Below are 22,312 nucleotides of genomic sequence, written 5' to 3' on the forward strand. Positions count from 1 at the left end.
CGGATATTTTCAATTTTTTATTTGAACGCAGTCTCGCTTAGCAATTACTCGTACAAGCCGAATTAAATAGAAATTATGTTCATAAAAACATTAAACAGCAGCTTTAGTGCGGTTCTCTATAAAAGAATTTTACATTTAAGACACGCCAATGGAATCACGCGATTCTTGCATATTTTATACACTCACAATTTGGAACATATTTTTACAATATTCCGTTGCGGATAATTTGCCACATCACGATATTTTAATTTTTAACACGAATTTTAGAATTTCGGAATTTTTGCAAAGAGCTAATTTGGGTCAAGTACAAAAGATAAGAATAATCCAGCACGATATTATTGTTTCAGCATCCTATAATAATTATGCAAATTTAACGTTTCCTTACAGCCCTGGGCACAGATTATGGTCGGGAATATGGTCTAAGTTTAGGAGAATCGTCGCTTATATTAAGCGACATCCATTTTCATAATGACACAACTAATAAATTTTCATTCTGCGCTAAAGTATGGGGAACTTTGTGGTCGGGGCTATTTTCTACCCTGATTGGTGTGTGCCAGCTTAATGCCCTATTATTATCTTAATTGTATCGACTCCAAATCGTGTTCTCAGTAATGGCGACGAATTACACAAATTTTCTTAATTAATGGACAAACATATTTTATTTTACGCATTTTTTATAACAGCCATTCGTACCGAATTCAACTAAAAGCGGCTGCCTAATAAACCTCAACACTAAAAATGGTGGATGCGCCGGGTCAAATTTACGTCTCTAAAATTTGTTCCTTCTTATTCAATATTCGGAACTTTCTTTTTAGTGTTATTAGTATAGTAGATTAATAACTATAAACTCATTAATCGTCAACTAACGTTTGACCTAGTAAAAAAAATACAAACACTTTTCTTGATCAAATGAAAATCATTACTAACTGCACAAGAAATTAGTATTTCTAATGGATGGGTATAGTTACGTTTGCATAAAATTTTAAAATTTTTTGACATACAGGATGAATCAATAGTGGGTTATTTAATTTTTAATTCAATGAATTTAAATATTATTATTATTTAAAAAATAAAAAACTAGTGTTGATTTGTTTAATGTTTTTAAAAACCAAACGAAGTATCCAAGTGGTAAGTGCAATTAGTATTTTTGGTTGCATGTTAGGACATGCCAGAAGTAACCCGTTATTGCTCACCCTGTATAGCAATGCAAGACGGGAGGATAAAATTCCTTCGTGGCAATCAAGCTCCTACTTTGTTTCATTTCGTCGAAAAGTTGGAAAGCAATATAAATTACATTTTTATACAGAGTCCTTATCTGGCCTTAAACATAAAGAATGTCAGTCTGGTGAGTTCTTAACGATAAACGGGACGTGCAATGAGCGGAAGTTCCTGATAGCACTTAATATTCTAGTTATTAGTTGTTCTCACGAATTATGCAGTCAAGTGTATATTGGATGGGCTTTTCAAACTCTCATTAAAAGCCATTTCTAGCGGGATTTGCGATTTATGCTTAGTTATGCCTATTACTCATGTTCAGAAAACATCAAATAATGTTAGCCTCTCTAAATCATCCGCGGTAAACACATATAACCTACACAAACAGAATTTGTTTGCTGTAATTACACGCACCCAATTATGGCAAAACGTGAACATAGGGCTGAAAGGAATAGTTTTTTAGTTTGCACGTGTTTGGAATCTCACGGGACTCCCTTTCGTGTCACATAAACTGTACCTAACTTACTTCCAGAAATTATTAAAAGGCATTTGCGCAACTTTCATCTCTTTTTCGGATGAAATATTTACCGAAAAGCGCTGCCAAGCTAAACCTGACTTAGAACAATGATTTTGGACCATCGGTGACTAACTTCGGTTGAGTTCAGCTTGCAGTTTTTCCAGGGTGCAATTTTCTAAGTAAACGTAATTCATTGTTACCCTCGAGCTACCCACCGAGAGATGGTCTGATTTATAGCTTCAGTAAACATATACATGAAACTTCCTGTTTAGCAGTGAAGGGAAAACACCTAATAAATGCGAATATTCTGAAATGTACAAACGGCAATAGCACGAGAGAAATAAATACAATTACTGTAACGATAAAATAGAATTTATGCTTTTAGTTATTAAAGTAGCGCCGGTCGGTGTGGACTAGGTGTTTGTAGGCCCCTAACGCTTTATCAGAGGATTTTATTAATTAAAAATTTAACACAGCGAATTGCCGGACTGCTTGTATGCTGTGTAAATGGACGGGATTTGTCTCTAAATCCACTCTAACCGACCGGGACATTTTGCAAAAGTTTCTTGTTTTATTTAAATGCTGAATTATTTAGCGACTCGACTTCGAGAATTGGTTAGAGAATACATTTATCTTAATTGTGGGATAAACAAGTGGTCAAACAACTGAATTATTAGATAAAACCTTTTATTTTATTAAGATTACTGCCTAAATATACAATTCTAAAAATATACCTGAGGATACATTTCTGACAAACCTTTATTTTAAACAATTTTTTGGTATTAATGATTTTAACAAAATGTTTTGCGTACACACACTAGCTACAGGCATTTTTTATATTTACACAATCAGTAAAAAAATCAATTGTGAATATCACTCTCCGTATACTAATAAGTGTTGTTAAATATGTATTTGCAATGTTGTGAATAAGAAAATCAAACATTTTTTCAAAAAATTTCACTATTTTGAAAAAGAATAGACGACTTTATCTTAGATCAAAAATATAACTTTTGTAATACTGCTTGCGTTTGAGAAGAAAAATCTGTTACAAAACTTGTACTTCATCGTTGACTAACTAAAATAAATCACACTAAATTAAATTTTCAGTTCCGTTTCTGTAAAATTTTAATCTAGACTAAAAATTATTTACAACAGAGGTCTGGAATGGGGTGTCCAAATAGCTTGACTGCGTCTCTTCTGCTTCTGCTTCCTGTCAGTACTCGGAGTTTTGTTGCGAAAAACTCACAGGAGCTAGAATTAAGTCAGGTCCTGTAAAAATAAAGCACAATATAAAAATCTTCATCCGAGATTCTCTTTTGTGGGAGCTGTTTAATTAATTTTTTGTGTGAAGAAATTGGCTTCCTATTGTAATTGCGTTAATGAATATTTTATAACGCTTGTTGAATAGTTGAGTTGCAAAAGACTTCAAAGGCTAAATGGGCACTTTTATTGTAAAAGCAAACATTGTTCGCTGGTTGGACAATTGATTGGAATTAATCAATACAAAAGGAAGCTTTAGGTCTCTTTGTACTCCGAAATTACGAACAATAGAACGATTTTATTCCTCCGCATTTTTTCCACTAGTAGTGGGAAAATTTATGAGGCGCACTTTGCAGGATTATAAATTGCCCTTTTCGGTGTAATACACTAAACACCAGGCGATGTTGATAATTTTTTCATTTAGTCTAATGTGGCCGTATTTTTGCGTGTCATCGGTTTTCCGGTAAAAAATTTAATTTATGCAAACTGCAACAATGTTTGAATACCCTTCATAAAATTTTATTTATGAGATAGTGCGACTTGTGATTTAAACACTGAAAAAGCTAAAAAATTAAGATTAAGCGCTTTTCACCTGACAGGCGTAGGTGTTCCGTTGTTAAGAAAGCGTAAATGTTATGACACGATGCGACGAAGCAAAAAGCTGTCTATTTTATAAAAATTTCACTTTCGCTGAAATTAATCCGAAAAAGTCCTTGAAGAATTCATGTTTATTCCAAGTTTTTGTTACAAGTGGCTTCCCACCCCATTTAAATATTCTATTATCACAACATCGTGACAAATAAAAATGAGGGCTGTTCTCAACAAGGCTTCCCTTGAGTGGGTCATATAGAATTTCCATTTTGCCAGTAAATTGCATTCTCCGATCACAAATCGTGGGAAGTAGACAGGACCATCTAAACAAACCATAAGTCTTGGTCTTGAAACGTGTCTGATTCCTCCGGGAACGAGAACAGTTACCGACCGTATCCCGCGGCTTCCCTTACATACATACGAAACCGCAGACTTACCCTCGAAAATATTGTTTCAATAAAGCTCAAAGCGCTCGATACTTTTGAGGATTAATCGACGTTTTAAAAGAAAATTGCGGATAACGCGTCGCGACACGTAACACATGCGGAAAAACACAGACAAAATTCTTTAGTAAACCGAAAGCGAACTGCGGCGTATTCCGAATTAGCAGGATACAAAGCCGCAAAAGCCAACTGGATTCCTTCGATAAGGCTGAAAGATTTACCCTCGATCCATTTTGGTATAAACGTGCCCTTTCATTTGCTTCACTGGCAGCGCTTAAAGACCGCTTGATTTACCGACCAAATACGTAAATGTGAAATACATTCATTCGGGAAAAATTGGGACCGGGATTTCCACAGACAGATGGACATTTTTCAATACCAATTGGCCTACATTTTAAACATTTTAGAAATAGTATATCTCTTTTTATTTTTGTTTATTTTCGTGGACTTGAAGAAGCCAATTTGTTCATTTGTGAACATAATAGGAAAATTAAATATTACGTTGTTGCGTAATATGAAATAGCCACTAAACCCCCTTCACGCATCGCGAAAATTGGCTTACGCTCTTGCAAGAATACCAAAAAAAACTTAAAAAAAATATCTTAGAAAAAAACGAGGAATAACGAGTCTACTTTTCAAGAAAACAACACTTTTAAACTACATTAAAATTATTTATAATTAATGATATTACAGTTTGGGCGTAACTAATTAGTTAGCAAAATGATCAAAATAAAATTACAGAAAGTAAAATAAAAAAACAACTAAATTGAAAATGACAATGATGATACTGTCCTAAGTTCTAGGTTTTTATTAAACATTAAGTAAGAGGAAAAAAAATGACAAAATAGTAACTTGAATTGAAATTTGAAATAATTGTACATGAAGATAAATATATTGTGTTATAGTTAAGAAATTAAAGAGTCAGCCGGTTTGCGGGAATTATGCGAAACAATCATTAAAAGTCGGTTTAAAGAATGTCGAATTTGAACTTGAAATGCTCCTTTAAATTCGGTTATAAAACTGGTTCTTAATTTGGTATAAAAGTTAGTTCGTCATTACTTCGTAAATGTGAGCATCTAATTGGTTTAGTTTGGTCACGTGATCAATTAATCCGACATTTAGTTATATTTAACATAAAGTGAATTAACTCACTAACAAATACTTTGAGAAAAAAAGTAGGATATTAAGTTTACGTGGTACTTACATTATTTTGTTTTTCGTCCAAGTTAGTTTAAGATCCAGGTGGTCGACTCTACGACCGCATTTCCTTAATTTTTCTTTAACTAATAATCTATAAGCCTGAAGTAGGTGAAAAAAGACGAAAAATTTAACAAAAGAGTTAATTTGAAAAATGAACAATTCTTTGATTAGGTCCTCCGTTGTTAGAGATTCAAAAAAAAAATAAATTGAAACATTGGCACCTTTTGAGCGAAAGCCATTTGAATTTTCAAATTTTGAAAGCAGATATAAACACTTCGAGTGCTCTTCGATAGTATGACACGGCAAATAAATGTTAGCTTAGGTACACGTTAAACTTTACTGGGCTTACACCGTCCAAGTGGCCGAACGAATGCATTAATTTAAGACTCAATTTAAAAAAATAATACACAAGTTTTTTTTTATAAGTATTTCGATTTAACTATTTGTAAGCAAATTATAATGAGGCAAACAGCCTAATAAATTGAAAGTTTTATGAAAAAACCTAACGATCAAATAACATGAAAAAATACACTATTACAAGTAAGACATAATTATACAAGACCCATAAAAAATTATCAGAAAAATAAGTACCATTTTTTAATAACAAATAAAATGACAAAAAATGAGTTTTTTGTTTTGAAACAACACTAACTTTTTTTCCAAATTGATGAGTATTGTTGCTAAGGTCCCCAGAAAGTTAGCATATTTTTTCATGCGGTTTGAAAAAATATTTTTTTAATAGAAAAATAAATTAATCAACTTTTCAACCCGTTTAACCGTTTAACGTTATACTTAAAACTGTGCTGTGAGGTCATACCCCAATTTAGGAACAACATCCCATTGTATAGAAAGCATTTTGTGCACTTCCTGGACTAAAGTTGATACTTTATGACTAAAGGGAGTTATTTATTCCATAGAGAGTAAATAAACTCTCTAGGGGGTTCAATCCATATTTAATCCCTAGGAAATAAATGACCCACTTTAATCCTTGTAGACAGAAACTAAAGTGTCTATTTTGGTCTTAGAAGTGCAAAAAAATAAATAATTTTGTGTGCAAAAAATAGCGTATAAACTTCGAGACCAAAGAGCATAAATCCCTTGCGGGATTAAATACACTATTGTTTAATCCTTTTCTCAAAAATTCAATTTCAAATTTTGCGTTCACGTGCTTATTTGAACAGCTCCTCTTCGAATGTTAAAGTATATTTAAATCTTAACAAAACCAGTATTACTTATTGTTTTGCAGTGTGAGGGGTTGGGGACATTACAGTTTATTTGCAATAAGATATGTTTACATTTTTATGTCACCAATTAGTATTTACGAGTAACCATCTTCTGTTTCTATTTGTGTGTTTTTGAAATTTATTAATCTATTCAAGTCATTAGTTTTGTTAATTTTATGACCTACCAGAGTGTAAAATATCCAGCTTTGGCCTAATTAGCTGTCCGTTTCTGGCAAGCATGTTTCTTAGATTTGGTATTCCAGGCTCGAGCAGGTTAGTCGCAACGGTAATCAGAGAACTAAATGCCGGTCCCTGGTAGACACACACGTGTTCATAACTGCTTTCGCGTCAGCATCCCTTAATGCGTCGACTCGCGAGACCTCAGACGTATCCTGCATACAATGCGGATCGTCCTGACTCCAACACACAACTATTAAACTATTAACGGTACTTATTTGCATACGTGTGCCTTTATCTCCCATCCGAGCGTTGTTCTTGTCATTCGACGATATTATTTCTATCGCTGTAATCGAGCGTGTTAGTTTAGGACCCTGCATCCACCCCACACAATCCTCAATCCCGGCTGGCTTTTTACGATCACACAAATTATCGCCAGTTTCTGGCCCATCCGGTACACTAAACACTTTAAAATGTCTCAATTCAGCCGAATGACATCATACACTGCGGTATCAGAAATCGCGATTATGTAATAACCGCAGATCAGCCGATAGTTCCCCGGTTATTTCGAACACATGCAAAGAGGGTGTGCATATATATGGCGGCGCGAAATTATCAAATTACCCGTTTTTTTCTCGCCACCCTTTAAATTAGATCACGAACGCGTTTGGCCGCTTTCATCAGATTCGTATTACCTGGCACTACACGTAAATTCATACCGAATTGGACCGTTTTCATAAAGCCATAGAGCGACAAAAAGCAGCCCCGACGAGAGAACGCCTCTGTTATCAGCTAATCTTATCGTCGCTTTCGTTCTGTGTTGATCATTTAGAACACTCGCCGAAGCTGAAGCGTCGAAATTTAAATGAGGGGTATTTGAAGGGGCAAAAGTGAACCGGGTTTTGCATAAGCGCCGTGTGATTGCCCTAAATAGGAGATCAAGGGCTTAGATTAGCCAAAACTATGCCATTCAATTTTTAGTCTTTTTTAAAAATTAAATATCTGATTTTTTCTCATAAGAAAAAATAAAAAATAAGTAATTTGACATACCATCGATGAGCCTCGATATCCTGTCTTCAGTCTCTTGTAGACCGTACATGCTGGCCCTATACTGGGCACTGCGTCTCTGGAAGCCCTCGCTGAACCCGGCTTCGGACATTTCCAAGTCATCCGAAGACTTCCTCCTGGTCGTCTGCCTGCGAGCGGCCGCGGGAGTCTTCCTACAAGCGATTGTAACGGCCGTTGCTACAATCCCCACAATGAGAAGCACTGCAGCTGCGGTCAGTGCTACTAATATTACGGTTAAATTCTGCCTAGACGAGGGATATCCTTCAGACCCGGGTCTTGTTGTTGTGTCTAAGGAACCGCAACAGATTGGTCATTAGTTTCTCCGAAGGGATGCATGTTTCTATTCTACAACGCGTGCTTACGCTCGCTTAATATTAAATTATTCAGACCGAGTTATTATTGCGTCGGGGGAACAAAGGGAATGCTAAATTTGTAATCAATTAGAAAAAAAGGGTTGAGACGTCTTTGATGGACAATTAAAGACGGCGCACTTGCGCAAACTAATAGTGTTTTAATCTTTGTAAAGGAAGGGACGAAAAAACTTAATGGGGCACTTAATCAAGAGGATTTTTCTTCTTGTGTACGTTTAAGAAGTTTAACTTTTCTTAATGTGTTTAATTTCTTCAACTTTTATTCATTTGTTAACGGAAAAGACAAAACGTAACGGGACAAGTTGCAGAAAACTAAAGGAAATATTTCCTGTTGAGTCGTTTGGTTTTATATTTTAAATCTCATCAAAACTAACCATACACCGTTTTTATAGAACATAAAAATATAAAAATAACCTGGGATAAAGATCGTAAAAACTGAGAAATAATGTGGTTTGGAAAAGGTTCCAATAGCTTCAGCGAAATTCAAATTTTAAATAAACTGCAAGTTTTTTGTAATAGTAACTAATTTGCAGATTAGAAATTATTTATTTACGAGTCATTGTGAACATAATTTATACATTTGAAATAAATCATTACCCAAATGCAATTTTCGTGTAAATCAATACTGGTCAGGTAGTTCCACAGATCGGTATAACACATTCAGAAATTTCGCTGCAGAAACGTTCTGTCTTCACATCTGCAGCGATTATTCACAGCACCGCTATTCTGAATCCTAGATTAAAAAATATTAATATTGCAGGCCAAAAAACTTTTTAATTCCAAAGAGTAGTTCGAGTTTTTCTGATATTAATTTTCGAAGCATTTTCCGATTCGTGTCAGAGGCAAAATTTTATGTGGCGCCGTATTTCTCATGAGATTCCTCGATTCGTATAATAACAATGAAATATTCGTCTAAACACCTTCCTCAAGAAACATGCAGCCATCTCAAGATATAATGTGACTTTTTCCAATTTATTCATTCTTTCCTGAAAAATGATGTGTCACATCTTGTCGCGTTAAATTCTAACATAAACCGTCAACAATTTCTCTCCGGCTAGATACTCTACGTAAAAGTAATGCTCTTTGTTAATTTGGTGAAGTTTTAGCGTTGTAAAATAAATTTATAGCTGTAATCTAGGATACAAGCACCCATGGGACTCTCTGAAATTACAGATAGCGACGGTTTTATACCGAAATTGTCTTCGGTCAAGAAGTGGCCGTGGTTTAATTTGTCTCCCCATTGAAAAATTGCCAGATGTTGGCGCACCCTTAAATAAATAGACGTGGCTGGTGAAAAATGAGCAAAATTATGTAATAAAATATTTAATTAAACGCGAAATATACAAAATTTTAAACGAGCCTCAGCCGTTTGTGTACAATGGAGCTGTAAATTTCGAACTTGTATTTTCAGCGTGATACCTGTGGGTATTAAAACGGTTGCAAATTTATAATATTTGTGAGAATTTCCGGAATAGCTGCTAAATTTGAAACAAACTGAAAGGAAAACGCGCTACATTTGGTGCAAAGAGGAATGCCACTGAAACTTAGAAAAAATGCTCCGACAGCTTGCAAGGAATCCAAATAGTGGAACACAAATTTAACATTTACCCATGCGTGGGCCTAAAGTGGGTTTTATTTTTTGGTATTGTGACCGACATTCTTCCGAAAATCTCACGCTTGCAGCGACCTTAAACCCTCCCATTCCATAGCAATTTTAAACCCGCTCAAAACACGTGTAGGTCATTCCGTTTGAAATTAACCCTCGCACTAGACATGCTGTGCGCACATCCAGTTATTGTTAGTGTCTTCGTTAATTAAATTAAGCCGATCCCGAGGGACTTACCGGTCTCATGAAGTGTATCAGCCGGGATTTCGGCCTCTACTCTGACGCTCGGCAGCAGCACGGGCGGCTCGCTCCTGCCTTTGGCGTTCTCGGCGTAGACCATAATCTGGTACTCCCTTCCAGGATGAAGGCTGTGCAGCCGAAACATGGGTTTGTCCCCCAGCGCCCGGTAGAGCAGCTTGGCCTCCCCCTGGTCGCTCAGCGTCGTAACGCCGGGCGGCGGCGAGGGAATGGTGACGTCGTTCACCTCCAGGACGAAGCTCTGGTGGAGGCCGCCGTCGGCGCCCGCCACGCAGGCCACCTCCAGCCCGCCGTGGGAGGCGTTCCGGAGGATGCAGTGTCGGGGGGATTCGGGTGTCTCTGCAAAGTTGGGGACTTCTTAACGGATTATTTGAGGGAAAATCTGGAGCGTGCAGTCGGGTGATTGCTGAATGGCGCATTAACAGCCCTGACTGCAGCTCTGGCAAAGTTTAGAGATAAATTTGACTGAATGTCAGACTGATTTTGAACTGAATGGAGAGATATTGGAGATGCAAACGGATCAGTGCCAGGTTTCTGATATTAAATAACTTTCCTACATTAAGTTCTTAAACATTTTTAAACAGTATTTCCTGTTTTCGTGGTTGTTGAGGTTTCTAATCTTGCGATAATCCCCCACAGAGCATCTAACCCTCCTCCGCTCTATAATTAACATTCAATATTCCCCTAGTTGGCAAGTTGGAAGCAGTGCATTGCAATGCACCGGTGTTAAGTTGTTTGCTAAACTCCCAAATGCGGTTTCTTCGCATGATGTACGAGCAACTCGTTGCTCCTGACACTATATTTCCTTTCTAAAAACCCTCTCCGATTGCCTTATTTGTTATTGTTAACAATGTTATTCCGGGACCGATCTTGCAAGAGTGCACAGCTTTTGTAACCGGAATTGTCGACTTAAGTGCACGAAATTGTTTCCTATATCTTACCGGAGAATTATATGCGCATTACACAAATACAATGAATCTGTCATTCGCGAGATTAACGATCAGACGATTCTTGTGAGGGTTTAATAGAGCACGCGATTTACCTTAATTGAAATTGTGGCAGCTATTAATTGCGAAAACGTAAATATTTCAATAGTGGTCGTGTGATAACAGAGGCTAAGGGGGCGACGACACAATTATCTACTGTTGGGGGTGCCGCGGAAATTATGGTGGTAATTTAATGCCAAATTAATTTCGAAATTAAGTTACAATTCAATGTTATCCTCTTAGGGAAGAAAATACACGTAGAAAAATGCTAACTATTTTTATAATAATTTCGAATATGTATATTTTATTTCTGATTGTTCAAGTATACGTACAGTCCTAAAAAATTAAAACCACATTTACAAATGCTTAGCCTGTTGAAATCTCAATGGCTCATTTACTATTATCCGCATATGACTCGCATATGTAAAAATAGAATAATGAAATTAGACGTTATCGTATGTTGTATACACAGTAATATACCAAAATTATTATGATTTAGGTATTTGACGAGAATTTTTACTTGTATATATGTTTGAGTATTTCTTGAAACCCCATTTAACCCCTTTAGGGAGTATCTAATCACATAGGATTGCGTTGTCACGTAGATTAAGTAAGCATGCAAAATTTCAATTCATTGGGACAACGGGAACCTTTTTAAATATGGTTCCAAAAATATGAAACAGACAGACAGACAACAAAGCAAGTTAAATAAAAGCTTTTAATTTGTAACAACCAGTACTAATTTGTATGGTTCATTTATAACATTTCAGACATTTGTAACGAATCCTCAAACCAGTCTATATTTTCTCAATTTGAACTGATATTTCAACAACAATAACTCATGACTTCTTTTGTGAAAGAACCCTAGTACCTTAATTCTTAGAATTAACATCAAGAACGAACTTATTTGGGACCTTTTTAACATCCAGGACTGCCTGAGCGAACTAGTTATGCGTCCGTTTGGACGATACAAAGATATTTGAAACAATATCATAAACAATAGAAGTCTTTTTCAAAAAAATGTAAACAAATAATCCGTAAAAATAAAAATGTGAACTTTTGCATTTTATGGAGGATTCGCATAAATGAGGTCTCGATGGAGGATGTCATTCAAGGGAGAGGCAATAACCCGACCAAACCGACAGTTTATAGTCCTTTTACTTATCTAATGTGGTTTTGTTCCCTGTGACAATTTATGTCTCCCTTGCAGGTATAAAATAGAAATATTATTGCATAAATTCCGCGTTCCTTGTAACAATATATTATTACTGTAGGAAACATCCAAAGAAATATTGTTCCCTTTCAGACAATTTTCCAGAGGAAAGAAAAAACTTACAATTCAAACCTCTTTCGCATATTTGCTTTATTCATAAACTTTCGAAAAGTGCAAAGTGATGAGGGACTCGTCATCCCAACCCCAACCAATCATTCTGTCATCACTTTCTCCTGAAATTTCTTACATGGAATAAACTCTGAATAATTTAAATAATCTCCTCATTAAGGATCACTTTCCGGGTCCCTGGGAGGATTAGTCCGTAAGCTTTTAAAATCGGGGTGTAAATTAAGAGGGTTAAGGGGCCAATTTTGGTTCACTTGTGACGTTTTAACGCGTCGTGTTTTGGTTATATGAACCGGAGGATCGCATGATGAGTAATGGTGAGTTTTAACGGTCAATAGTTAGATGGACTGAGTGCGGTTTCTTGTAAGAACCAACAACTAAAAGCTCTTCGCACGCGTATTACGTGCCAATATGCCTATTTTAGTTCCGAATTTATACCCGGTAAGCTCCTATTTCCTAGGGATTGCTGCTCTCAAAGGACGAAGCCCTTTGTGTACAACCTCCCATTGGGCGAGGACTTTAACATGCAAATTCTGCCGAACCAAAACAAAGCATTTTTGGGCAGCACTGAACAGAATTTTCAGCATTTCCAACCACTGAGCTAATGCCAGGCTATTAACTTCTCCTACCATGAACTAAACACCAAATTATCATTTATTATGAATGTGATCAATTAAGAATTCACGCAGGAATATGGATGAAACGATCGGAGTCTTATGTTCTTTAATTTTGTAGAACAGGTGTCGAAATATTGAAGAGGTTTCTGAATAATTAATTACTTTAACCAAATTTAGTTGGAGCTTTATGCGAGTTGAACGACAATGACGGAATGGCACTTGTGTATAAATAATTGAGTTTTCTGTCATAAAAGCTCCATAAACTCGATAGTTTTTCGGTAGATTTGCACCTCGAGGTTTTGAGTGCTTTCGTGAAGTAAGTAATTAACGGGTTAAGTAGTTTGAATATTCATAAGCCTGGATGAGACTTCGAGATGCGAATATGGTAATGAAATTTCTCCTAGTTATATTATCAAATTTTCGAGGTGTATAAACTTTGAAACATTACAGAAGATTTCCATTAATATTTCGAGTGAATTTTTACCTGCAGGAATGATGTAGAACAAGCAGGGTTGTTCCTGCTTGCCCACGTCGTTAGTAGCCCAACAAGAAAGCGAGTCGATGTCTTCCGTCGAAGGGTTAAAATGCAGGGTGGAAACGCCCCCATTGTTATGCATCTTCGCTCCGAGAACAGGAAAGACGCCCTTACTGGTGTTGTAAGTCCAGGAAAAACGGACATCTTCGGGAATCGAGTCCACGTGACATTGAACGACAAGTGGCTCGTGCTTGACGATTCCGACCCTCATTACTTCGTAACCCTTTTTGCAACGAGGAGCGTCTGAAAGTGATTATCCATTTTTAGTTTCATTTAAAATGGGAAATTTACTCGTTCATCCAAACTTTATAATGCAATTTTAAATATTCAAAAGCTATTTTGTAAATAATTTAAGCGCATATTCCGCAACTGAAGGGATAAGTACTCATGAAAACATTATCAAAAGACAATGACGATGAAAGTTTGATAACAATTGTATGCCAAATTAACTAAATGTTTTAAACCGAACGAATAACTTTTTGCCTAACTGGCCTGGTGTTTTTTGCAACAATAAAACTTGTAAAGGTGAATAAAAATACCTTAATTTCGTATTTTCTGGCGAATTTTCTCTTTTGCTGAAATAAATTATTTTCGACTTGCTTTTCAGGTAATTAGAGGAAATTGTTTCGCATGTAATAAATTTTTCATGCTTGCTTGAATTATCACGTCATCATTACTTCTTTATTATTATGGTCCTATGAAATGAGGAAACTTTATTTCTTTAAACATTCCGCACATTTACGAGTTGAAACAAAAATTCGCTTTAATGATCCGCTGACAAATTCCTGAGCTTTGCGATTCCTATTGACGATTTCCTGTACAATTCCTGTCGTATCCTTAACGTTATCACAGTCATGTCCTGTGAGTTTTCTGGTTTCATAAATAAGTAGGATTTATTGCGACATGCACTTCGTGACTCCACTTCTCAGCATCACTTCTCTGCGGATGATGAGACTTTGTCACACACCCACTTTTCCGGCATTTATCATTTCTTACAGTAGAAAAAACGCAACAGCGAGAAGAAATATTGTTACAACGAATTGTTTCGTTGTAATAATATTTCCCGTAATTAAAATATTTTGCATCTGATAAAAGACATGCACTAGTGCTTCTCGATGCTGGTTTACGTTTGATACAAGATGGTGCTTGATAAAGCGGGCGCAATCAAGCAAAACATCAGTAATTAACCAAACAACACGAGTCTGTAATTGTTTAAACGCGTGCTGGACGAAGCAGTTTAAACGGAACTAGCCATCAGAATGAGCGTGCAACGAGAAAAATACTAATTGGAAATGCACTGGGCCTTGACATGAAAGCCACACGGGAAAAATTAAAAATCATCAAAAACTAGTAGCTCTGAGATTAAAAAAAGTATTTATTTAATTATCGTTTTACTGACAGTTATTATTGTCATTACTTGTATGTTTAGTTTTAATTTTTTTAACTTAAAGATTGCTAGTTTTTACATTAGGCAACCTTGTAAAATTAATTTGGCTCGATAATTTTTTGGATGAAATTTGGTGGATGCGCCGGGCGATATCGTAAAGTTTTCTTGTCCTGGCTTTAAAAAAAATATTGTAGATGTTTGGTTAATTGTCGCGTGAATTTATCTCCGCAGGATGTGTGAATGGTGTGCGAAATCTGTCCGTTTAAAGAGCTTGTAGAGAATCGAACGTTTGTGGCTGGCGCACGTTGCCTAACATGCCACATGCACGGGGATGGAAGCAAAGGGTGTGCAGTTGAACGGAGTGGATGCCCACGAAAATACATCGTGGTGTAACATATTGTACGTAAATGCCTATTTAACATGAAGCCAGTCGCCGTTAATCCACCGCACTCTCGGAGGGAAAAAAGCGATTCGTTGCAGCCTCGACCCGATTATTAAAATTTTGTACAAATAAATTGTGATTTTTGATGTAGCGTTTGAATAGCGATTTGAGTTGGTTTTCGCTTAATTAGAGTCATTTGAAACGGGGCCGGCGATTTTCCGCTTATTACCCGCCCTCTTCCAGTTAGAAAAATTAACTTTATCTTAAACTGCTCGGAGTTCACCGGAAATTGCGCATTTTTTCTGCGCGACAGACCGACTGCTTAAGCAGCTGGATGAGCCAGTAAAAGTGCTATCCTGACGCATTTTGAACGAGACTAATGTGTCAATCAAGCCGGCGAATTGGAAACGCATTCGAACGAATATTGTAATTTTCTGATTTGAACGCTTTTCACGTCGGCCGTTCTGCACTAATGTTTTTGTTTGTTACCGTTGTTGAGTCGCGAAATTGCCCAGAAACAGCTATGAGCGCTAATTGACTGTAATTGCCAATTGAGGTTCTGGAAGAAAATTCTCTTCGGTATTCAACTGTATCGAGGATATGAAATAAATCGCTGATTTAAAGCGACTGGGGGAGAAACTGAAAATTAATTAAACCACCAGCAGTCGAACGGGTACTTAAATTACCTTTATAGTATTGGCGAGGATGTTGGAGATAATGAAACGTCGACGTCTCGATATTCGACATCTGTTCTGTGATTAAAATCGACATCGTTATTGTTATTCGAGTATTACTCGAAATCGAACCATTGTAATCCAACTATGCAGACTATTGCTTGGCATTTAAAGTTCCTACACAGGTTGTAATTTAGGTTCCCACCATCAGCACAACCTCAAACAGCTGCGCTCGATAAATCCTTGTTGCTCTTAATCACAATCCCCTTTTTACAATGTCATTGTTGTAGACTCATTCTCACAAAGTTGAATGTTTAACAATCACACGCGCTAAATGCAAACTTTGGATGCTGCAAATTCTCTCACATATTTCAATTAGTAAAATCAGGAACAAAGTCAAGTCTAACTCTTAGTTAGTAGTTTTTCTCATTTAACACATTATCTGACTTTTAAAAACTAAAAACTTCATTAGCTCGAAACGTATCAGCGAACTTATCCCCCTGCTAAGATAAGCGGTTCAAAACTTGTTAAGAAGGATTACTGCAACAATAGTCTAGTTACTCAGGTGTTAGGCGTAAGTACGTTTATTTCTGAGAAGATTTGTGCAGATAAACCAATCAACACAAAATCTCATAGAAAACAGTATCGTTCAATCACTATGTTTCTTTTGTTAGTTTTTCTTGGGACAGGTTGGATAGGTTTTACAAATTAAATTTTTTATTACTCTTTGCATTTTATTTGTTAGCACGGTCGGTGGTAGATTTTCATAAATTTTACCCACCACTGGAACAATTGACAGAGTAATTCTATTAGGATTAAAAATAAAATATGCACCGATTATAAATTCCACGGATACCTTCATAATTTATAGCAAAAAAACCTTTCATTAAAAAATCGTAAATCCAAGAATGTATCTTTATAAATAACTTTGTAAATTTTTAATTGTGACTCGAATTTTTCCAAGATATTTTAAATTTTTGAAGTAGAGGGAATATTCGATGGCCAATTTTATGAGGCCATTATTCGGCTCGTATCCATTCGGCACTCCCGCAGTGCGGTAACTTCAATCGTACCTGAAATCTACGAGCCAATTATCTGATGACAAACGAATACGCCGGTTTTTAATAATTTTTCGGCCTGAATTCCAGCAGACAGCAATGTATCACAAGCTAGGGCAATTAACCGAAAAAATCAAATCACTGAAAAAATCCTAATGAATTTCCCCCACTTTCCAATTGATAAATAATGCCGCGAAGGAAATAAAAAACACAAAGAAAGCCTCCCGGCTGGATTAAGTAAATCCAAATGTCTCTAATTTTTCACGCAGTTCAGCCAAATTGCATTGGGGAAGGTTCTAGTGTTCTTATTTTCCGGCGAAAATTTAATCATTGTGAGTGTGCGCATTAGCAAAATTTGGCTAAAATTTGTTTACTTACATTGTATGATTAAGTCGAAGGGGGAGCTGTACGAGCCACCTTCGGTGTTTGTGGCGAAGCAGGCATATTGGCCCTGAGACTTCTTCTGAATAGACTTGAGAGTCAAGATGTGGTCGATGGGCAAAACTCCCCCGCTTTCATTAAGCGCAACGAGGTGTCCCTGGAAGAAATTGCTTAATTAAATTAGGGAAACGATTTTTTTTAATTAGGGAATAACGACGGAATTATCTCGCGACGTCTTGGGTGAGAATTTATTCGGTCTCTGGGATAGTTTTATTCTGGGTATTTTAAAACCATGTTTGGAAACAAAACAATGCAAAGTTGATCGGCTTAAAAACAGGCTGTCAATAATTTCGGCGCGATATTTGCGAAATCCCCAAAACCCGATGATTAAAACAAACAATGGCGTTCGAGATAATAAATAGTTGCTCAAGTGGAAGCAAATTTCTGAATGATAAGGCAGTTTTGAAACAATCAAAATCGGCGGGCTTTATCTGGGAGAACGAGAGGGATTAGCGGAGTCAAAATGATATAATCATTAGTGACATGAATGTCACAGAGGGTCGCGAAGTTTTCAAACTTTGCAGCAATTCTGATGAGTATATAACAGCTGGCGGGTGAATCGATGTAAAACGAGCACGCTAAAGGTTGAAAGAAACTTTTCATTCCCAAAGTGCTGATTTCAATCAACAGAAAAATATGCCGAGAAATAATCTTAGAAGGGTTTCGTAATTAACAAGAACCTGGGCTTGTGTGGCGACCACTCCGAACTAAATTCGCAATTAGTACAGTAACGTTAATTTGGAGTTTCATCCGGCGATGTCTGCAAATCATAACAAGGCAGTGAGTCGAAATTAATCAGATAATAATAACCAGCAATGGCAAGTTAAATGCAACCACAAGACGTCAATATCGACCGACACTTAGGTCACGTCCAAATTGAAATTACTTCGATCTCTGGTCGACTCCTAATTAACTTTTCTTACTTCAATTTGCGAAAGCTAATTTATTTCGGTACCAAGACAAAATAATCTCACAAAAAGCCAAAACTGGAGAGATATAAATTAAAATAATTAACCTAAGTGCGTTTCTTGCCGGTAATTTTTTTATTGTCGGACCTTTCCTTTTTACGAGATTTTATTATTACACCTCCCGGTTTATGCTTTGTGTTTCTTTCGCGGAATTACAAAAGATTCAAAGCGACGTGACTTGTTAATTGTGTCTGTTTTATTCCGGTTTTAACAAATCATTTTTCACGTCTAAGCGACCGATCGTTCTCACCCTCAGGAGAAACTTTGCAAACATCTCCTTAAAAAGGAGTCAATTTTCGACAGAATTGACGCCATATGTCAAGGACTTGTGCATTTCCAAAGAATAGTGTTGGTATAACCAATCCGTTCTTTTCACGGCCAATAAAAACTGTTCACTTTTTATTTAGCATACATCCATCCTGTTACCACTTCAATCCATCAGAATGACAGTGGATTTATGTTATCTATGTCGGCCTTACTAGATATTTATCTCGTTCCCTATATCCGTTTCACGTCATTCCTCTCATTCTTTACGGAAAGCTTGCTGAAGAAATCGACTAGACAACGTACATTAATAATAAGACCCTTATCGAAGGTCGTGGAAGAGAATCTCATAGAGACTGTGTTAAAAATATCCCCTATTTTCCTTTTTAATCGTTATCACATACATAAAACGCTTCAATTGAAAACATAATACAGTACGAAGTAAGTGAAAAATGGTGGATGCGCCGGCATAATAATTGTTATTAATCTTTTATTAGAAAATTTAAATATTAAACAAAGCATTTTGGTATATTTAATAATAAAGATTTTTTTATATTTAGATAGTTTACAGTACGTCTAAAGTAATAAACTGAAACACTTAATTTAGTCGAATTCTGAAAACTGGGACTTCCGGTACTTAGTTCATAATTAATTAAGTGATGTTAAATATTACATGGAAAAGTAGGTTCTCTATTAAACCAAACGGAGGAAAAGTTTTAATTAGTTTTGAGTTGGTCTGAAAAAGTAGCCGTGTTTATGCATGTGCATAATAAGATTAAATTCCTTAGGAGAAAAACTGGGTCATTTTTTAACAATGAGAAAACACTTTTAATAAAAACGAAATAGATTATTTTTGCGCTGATGATTTTAAAGTTCAGTGCACCCAGATGGCACCAGCGCAACAAAAACGAATTAATTTTGGGCACAAATGCGTATTTAACACTTCAATACTTAATCAACAGATTATTTCATTACGTCCCTATTTATTGAGTTCAATAGATCATTACCAACCTGCTATTATTTATCCGCTATCAGAAGTCGCGTCATCAGCTCAATTTTCCAAAAATCTCAAAAGTTTCGCAATAAAAATAATCCTAAACTGAGTGGGAGCAAAGCTGTCTGAAGATTGTCTTTCTTTAAATTTAATTAGAAAAAGTTTTTGTTATTTAAACACTTTACGTTTGTGTAAAACGGCCCAGTTTTCACAAGGATCCAAAGGACGAAAAGTGCGTCAAACTTTTACAAAACAATTACAGCTAAGTTCGAGGGAAGTTCGTGAATCTCTTTCAATCGTTGCGGTTGTTTTGAAAATAGGCCCTTTGAAATGTACACGACTATCTCAAATAGTTAACAAAAGTGTGAATCCTTTACAACTCGGTTAACAATCGGCACAATGCACTAGCGGGGCTTTAATTATGTTTACGAGTTGTTCGCACATCCACGTCTGGTTCGAATCTAAATAATAAACGCGCCGATAGTGCTTTCAATTCTGCCGTTCCGATTGAAGTGCATCGCAATATTTCTTCGGCGGTGTATATGAATATACGTTTTCGGGTCGTGTAAATAACGTTAGTTGCAAAGTGTAATATCTCAGTCCTGTTAGGGGATATTTTACAAAAGTGGAACGCAATATCACGCCTTTATCGCACTGCAAAATAGAAAAATAGCAGAAACAAGAAATTACGAATTTCCCAAGGGTGCGTGAGGTTTCATAAAGGACGGCTCGGCAACGAATGAGAGAGTTATGTGTTCTGTGTTCAAAAGCGGGCATTATCTCTTCGGCCTGTTTAGTTTTTAAGAGTGATGCACTTTTAATGTGCGGGGAGAGATTTGAGGTGTCGTTCGAGTGCTAAGTGGACTGACTAAAGGAATGGACTGGAAGACTCTGCGTGTACTCGAAGGAAAAACAGATAAAGAAGGGCCGGAGCTTTTATGATACTTGTCGAGGAAATAACTCCAAACGCCAGATGTTTTTTCATGAATGCAAAGATAAATGACATTACTCGGACGAAACGGGGACTCGAAGAGGGTTATATCTGCCGGAAATGCGACGATCGAACCTCTTAATAGAATTTATCTTTCACAGTTTAGCAACTCGGAAACCCAAAACAAAAACACGCTCCAATTTTGTTTTATTTAATTAGCAACGTTACTAAACATTTTACAGAATTCAATAACAATTAATAGTTGCTTACACGGCAAGTAGATTTTTTCTATAAATAGGATGTTTACAATCTAAATAAATTGATTTTCCGCTGCATTTAAAAGTAATGACGTTGGTATCAAAACAAAGTAACAAAGTGTCAGCTAACAATTGGAATTTGTTGTGAAAATAGCTGTCTTACTTTTGAATACCTCGGAAAATCAATAATGACAAAAATCTGAGTGCGAATATTTAGTTTGTAACCATATGGCATACTACACATTTTTTATTTAATAACTATAAAAACTATAAACTATAAAAATGCCTAAAAAGTTTGAATTTTTTGTAAATTGAAAAAAATCATAATAATCGTCGATAACATTTACGCTGAGGTGTGATTTTCGCTTAACTTTGTCCTTTGAAGCATATAAAACATAAACTAACTTTATGTTAGTTAAACTGTTGTTTTCACAAGAAATATTAACATTAGGAAAACTAATAACAGAGCTTAATAAAAAAGCAATTACTTATTCTAGATAGATTTAAACTTACACAGTGAAAATTTTAAATCTCTGGACATCACATAGTAACTCTATTAAGCCCATAAACAATTTTAAAAAATTCATGTCAATGCATCACTGGGGTTCTTAGATCTTCTACAAAATAACATTATGACTAAGATTTCATTTTGCTCAACATCTCATAACACACGTAGGCATAACTCAATTAGGGTGGATTCTACAATCGTCAGATAAACTCCGAGTAAGTTACTATAGTTACAATTGTTACAAGAATGTATTTTTCAAAACTTATTTTCTGAATAAAGTTACCCGACGATTGTAAAAGTATTTCAATTTCAGAAAAATTAAAGTCCACGTGTTTTTTAAAACAACTGTTTCAAAATTCAAAATTCCTTCAAAGATCAGACTGTCTCACCGTAAAACCTCTAGTTTTGGAACAAGTGTATCGATAAAAACAGATTTTTAGTTCTGTTAAATATCAGGAAGATTGCAACTGATTTAAGATAGTTTTTACAAAAGACAAGAAACAATAATTCCACAGAAAAATGCGACTGACCATAATTCAGTTAAACATAAAAATTGGAATATGTTTATTTCATGTTGCAAATATTATAAATAAATAGTAGTAATGGCTCATACTAATATGACAACACTCACAATTGTTTTAAAGAATAGACAGACTATATGTCACTTGTCAATGTTCGGCAAAATAAAATTGTTACTGTATACTAAACAGTAAACAGGTAATATTTTTAAACTAGACAATTTTTTTTCTGTTTTTTTTTGCTATACAATTTAGTCTAATCTGACAAAGTTATATTACATACATGGGTTTCATATCAAAAGGAGCCAGTCTCAATAACTTCTGACATTGAATAAATCTATACATGTAACTAATGTTGTTTTGAACTTCCCCCTCGCGATCCTAATCGACCTATTTTTGCTTAAAAATATATTTACTCATTGTCAAAAGTTATTGAAACTAGCTTTTTTTAAAATGAAAGCCTTGTATTAACTGGTTGAAAAGTGTATTTGTAATAAAATAGAATATCTCGATTTGTATTACTT

At 35.8% G+C, this 22,312-nt stretch overlaps 1 protein-coding gene across 8 annotated transcripts in view; it reads right to left on the reverse strand.

Moving 5' to 3' along the window:
- Nucleotides 1-2,402: 2,402 nt before the first annotated feature.
- The window catches only part of side (sidestep), a 42,893-nt gene continuing 22,983 nt past the window's right edge, over nucleotides 2,403-22,312 (reverse strand). For 6 of the 8 annotated variants that reach the window (XM_064355499.1, XM_064355500.1, XM_015982144.2 and 3 more), the window contains 5 exons: nucleotides 17,286-17,445; nucleotides 13,356-13,649; nucleotides 9,909-10,283; nucleotides 7,677-7,982; nucleotides 2,403-3,001 (listed from right to left, as the gene is read on the reverse strand). In XM_064355499.1, the coding sequence (XP_064211569.1) occupies nucleotides 2,946-3,001; nucleotides 7,677-7,982; nucleotides 9,909-10,283; nucleotides 13,356-13,649; nucleotides 17,286-17,445 (1,191 nt within the window). In that variant the 3' untranslated portion in view covers nucleotides 2,403-2,945. The remainder of the gene's footprint in view (nucleotides 3,002-7,676; nucleotides 7,983-9,908; nucleotides 10,284-13,355; nucleotides 13,650-17,285; nucleotides 17,446-22,312) is intronic. The other 2 variants (XM_008201549.3, XM_015982146.2) reach the window with 2 other exon arrangements.

Source organism: Tribolium castaneum, chromosome 3, assembly GCF_031307605.1.
Source record: "Tribolium castaneum strain GA2 chromosome 3, icTriCast1.1, whole genome shotgun sequence".
Classification (NCBI taxonomy): Eukaryota; Metazoa; Arthropoda; class Insecta; order Coleoptera; family Tenebrionidae; genus Tribolium; species Tribolium castaneum.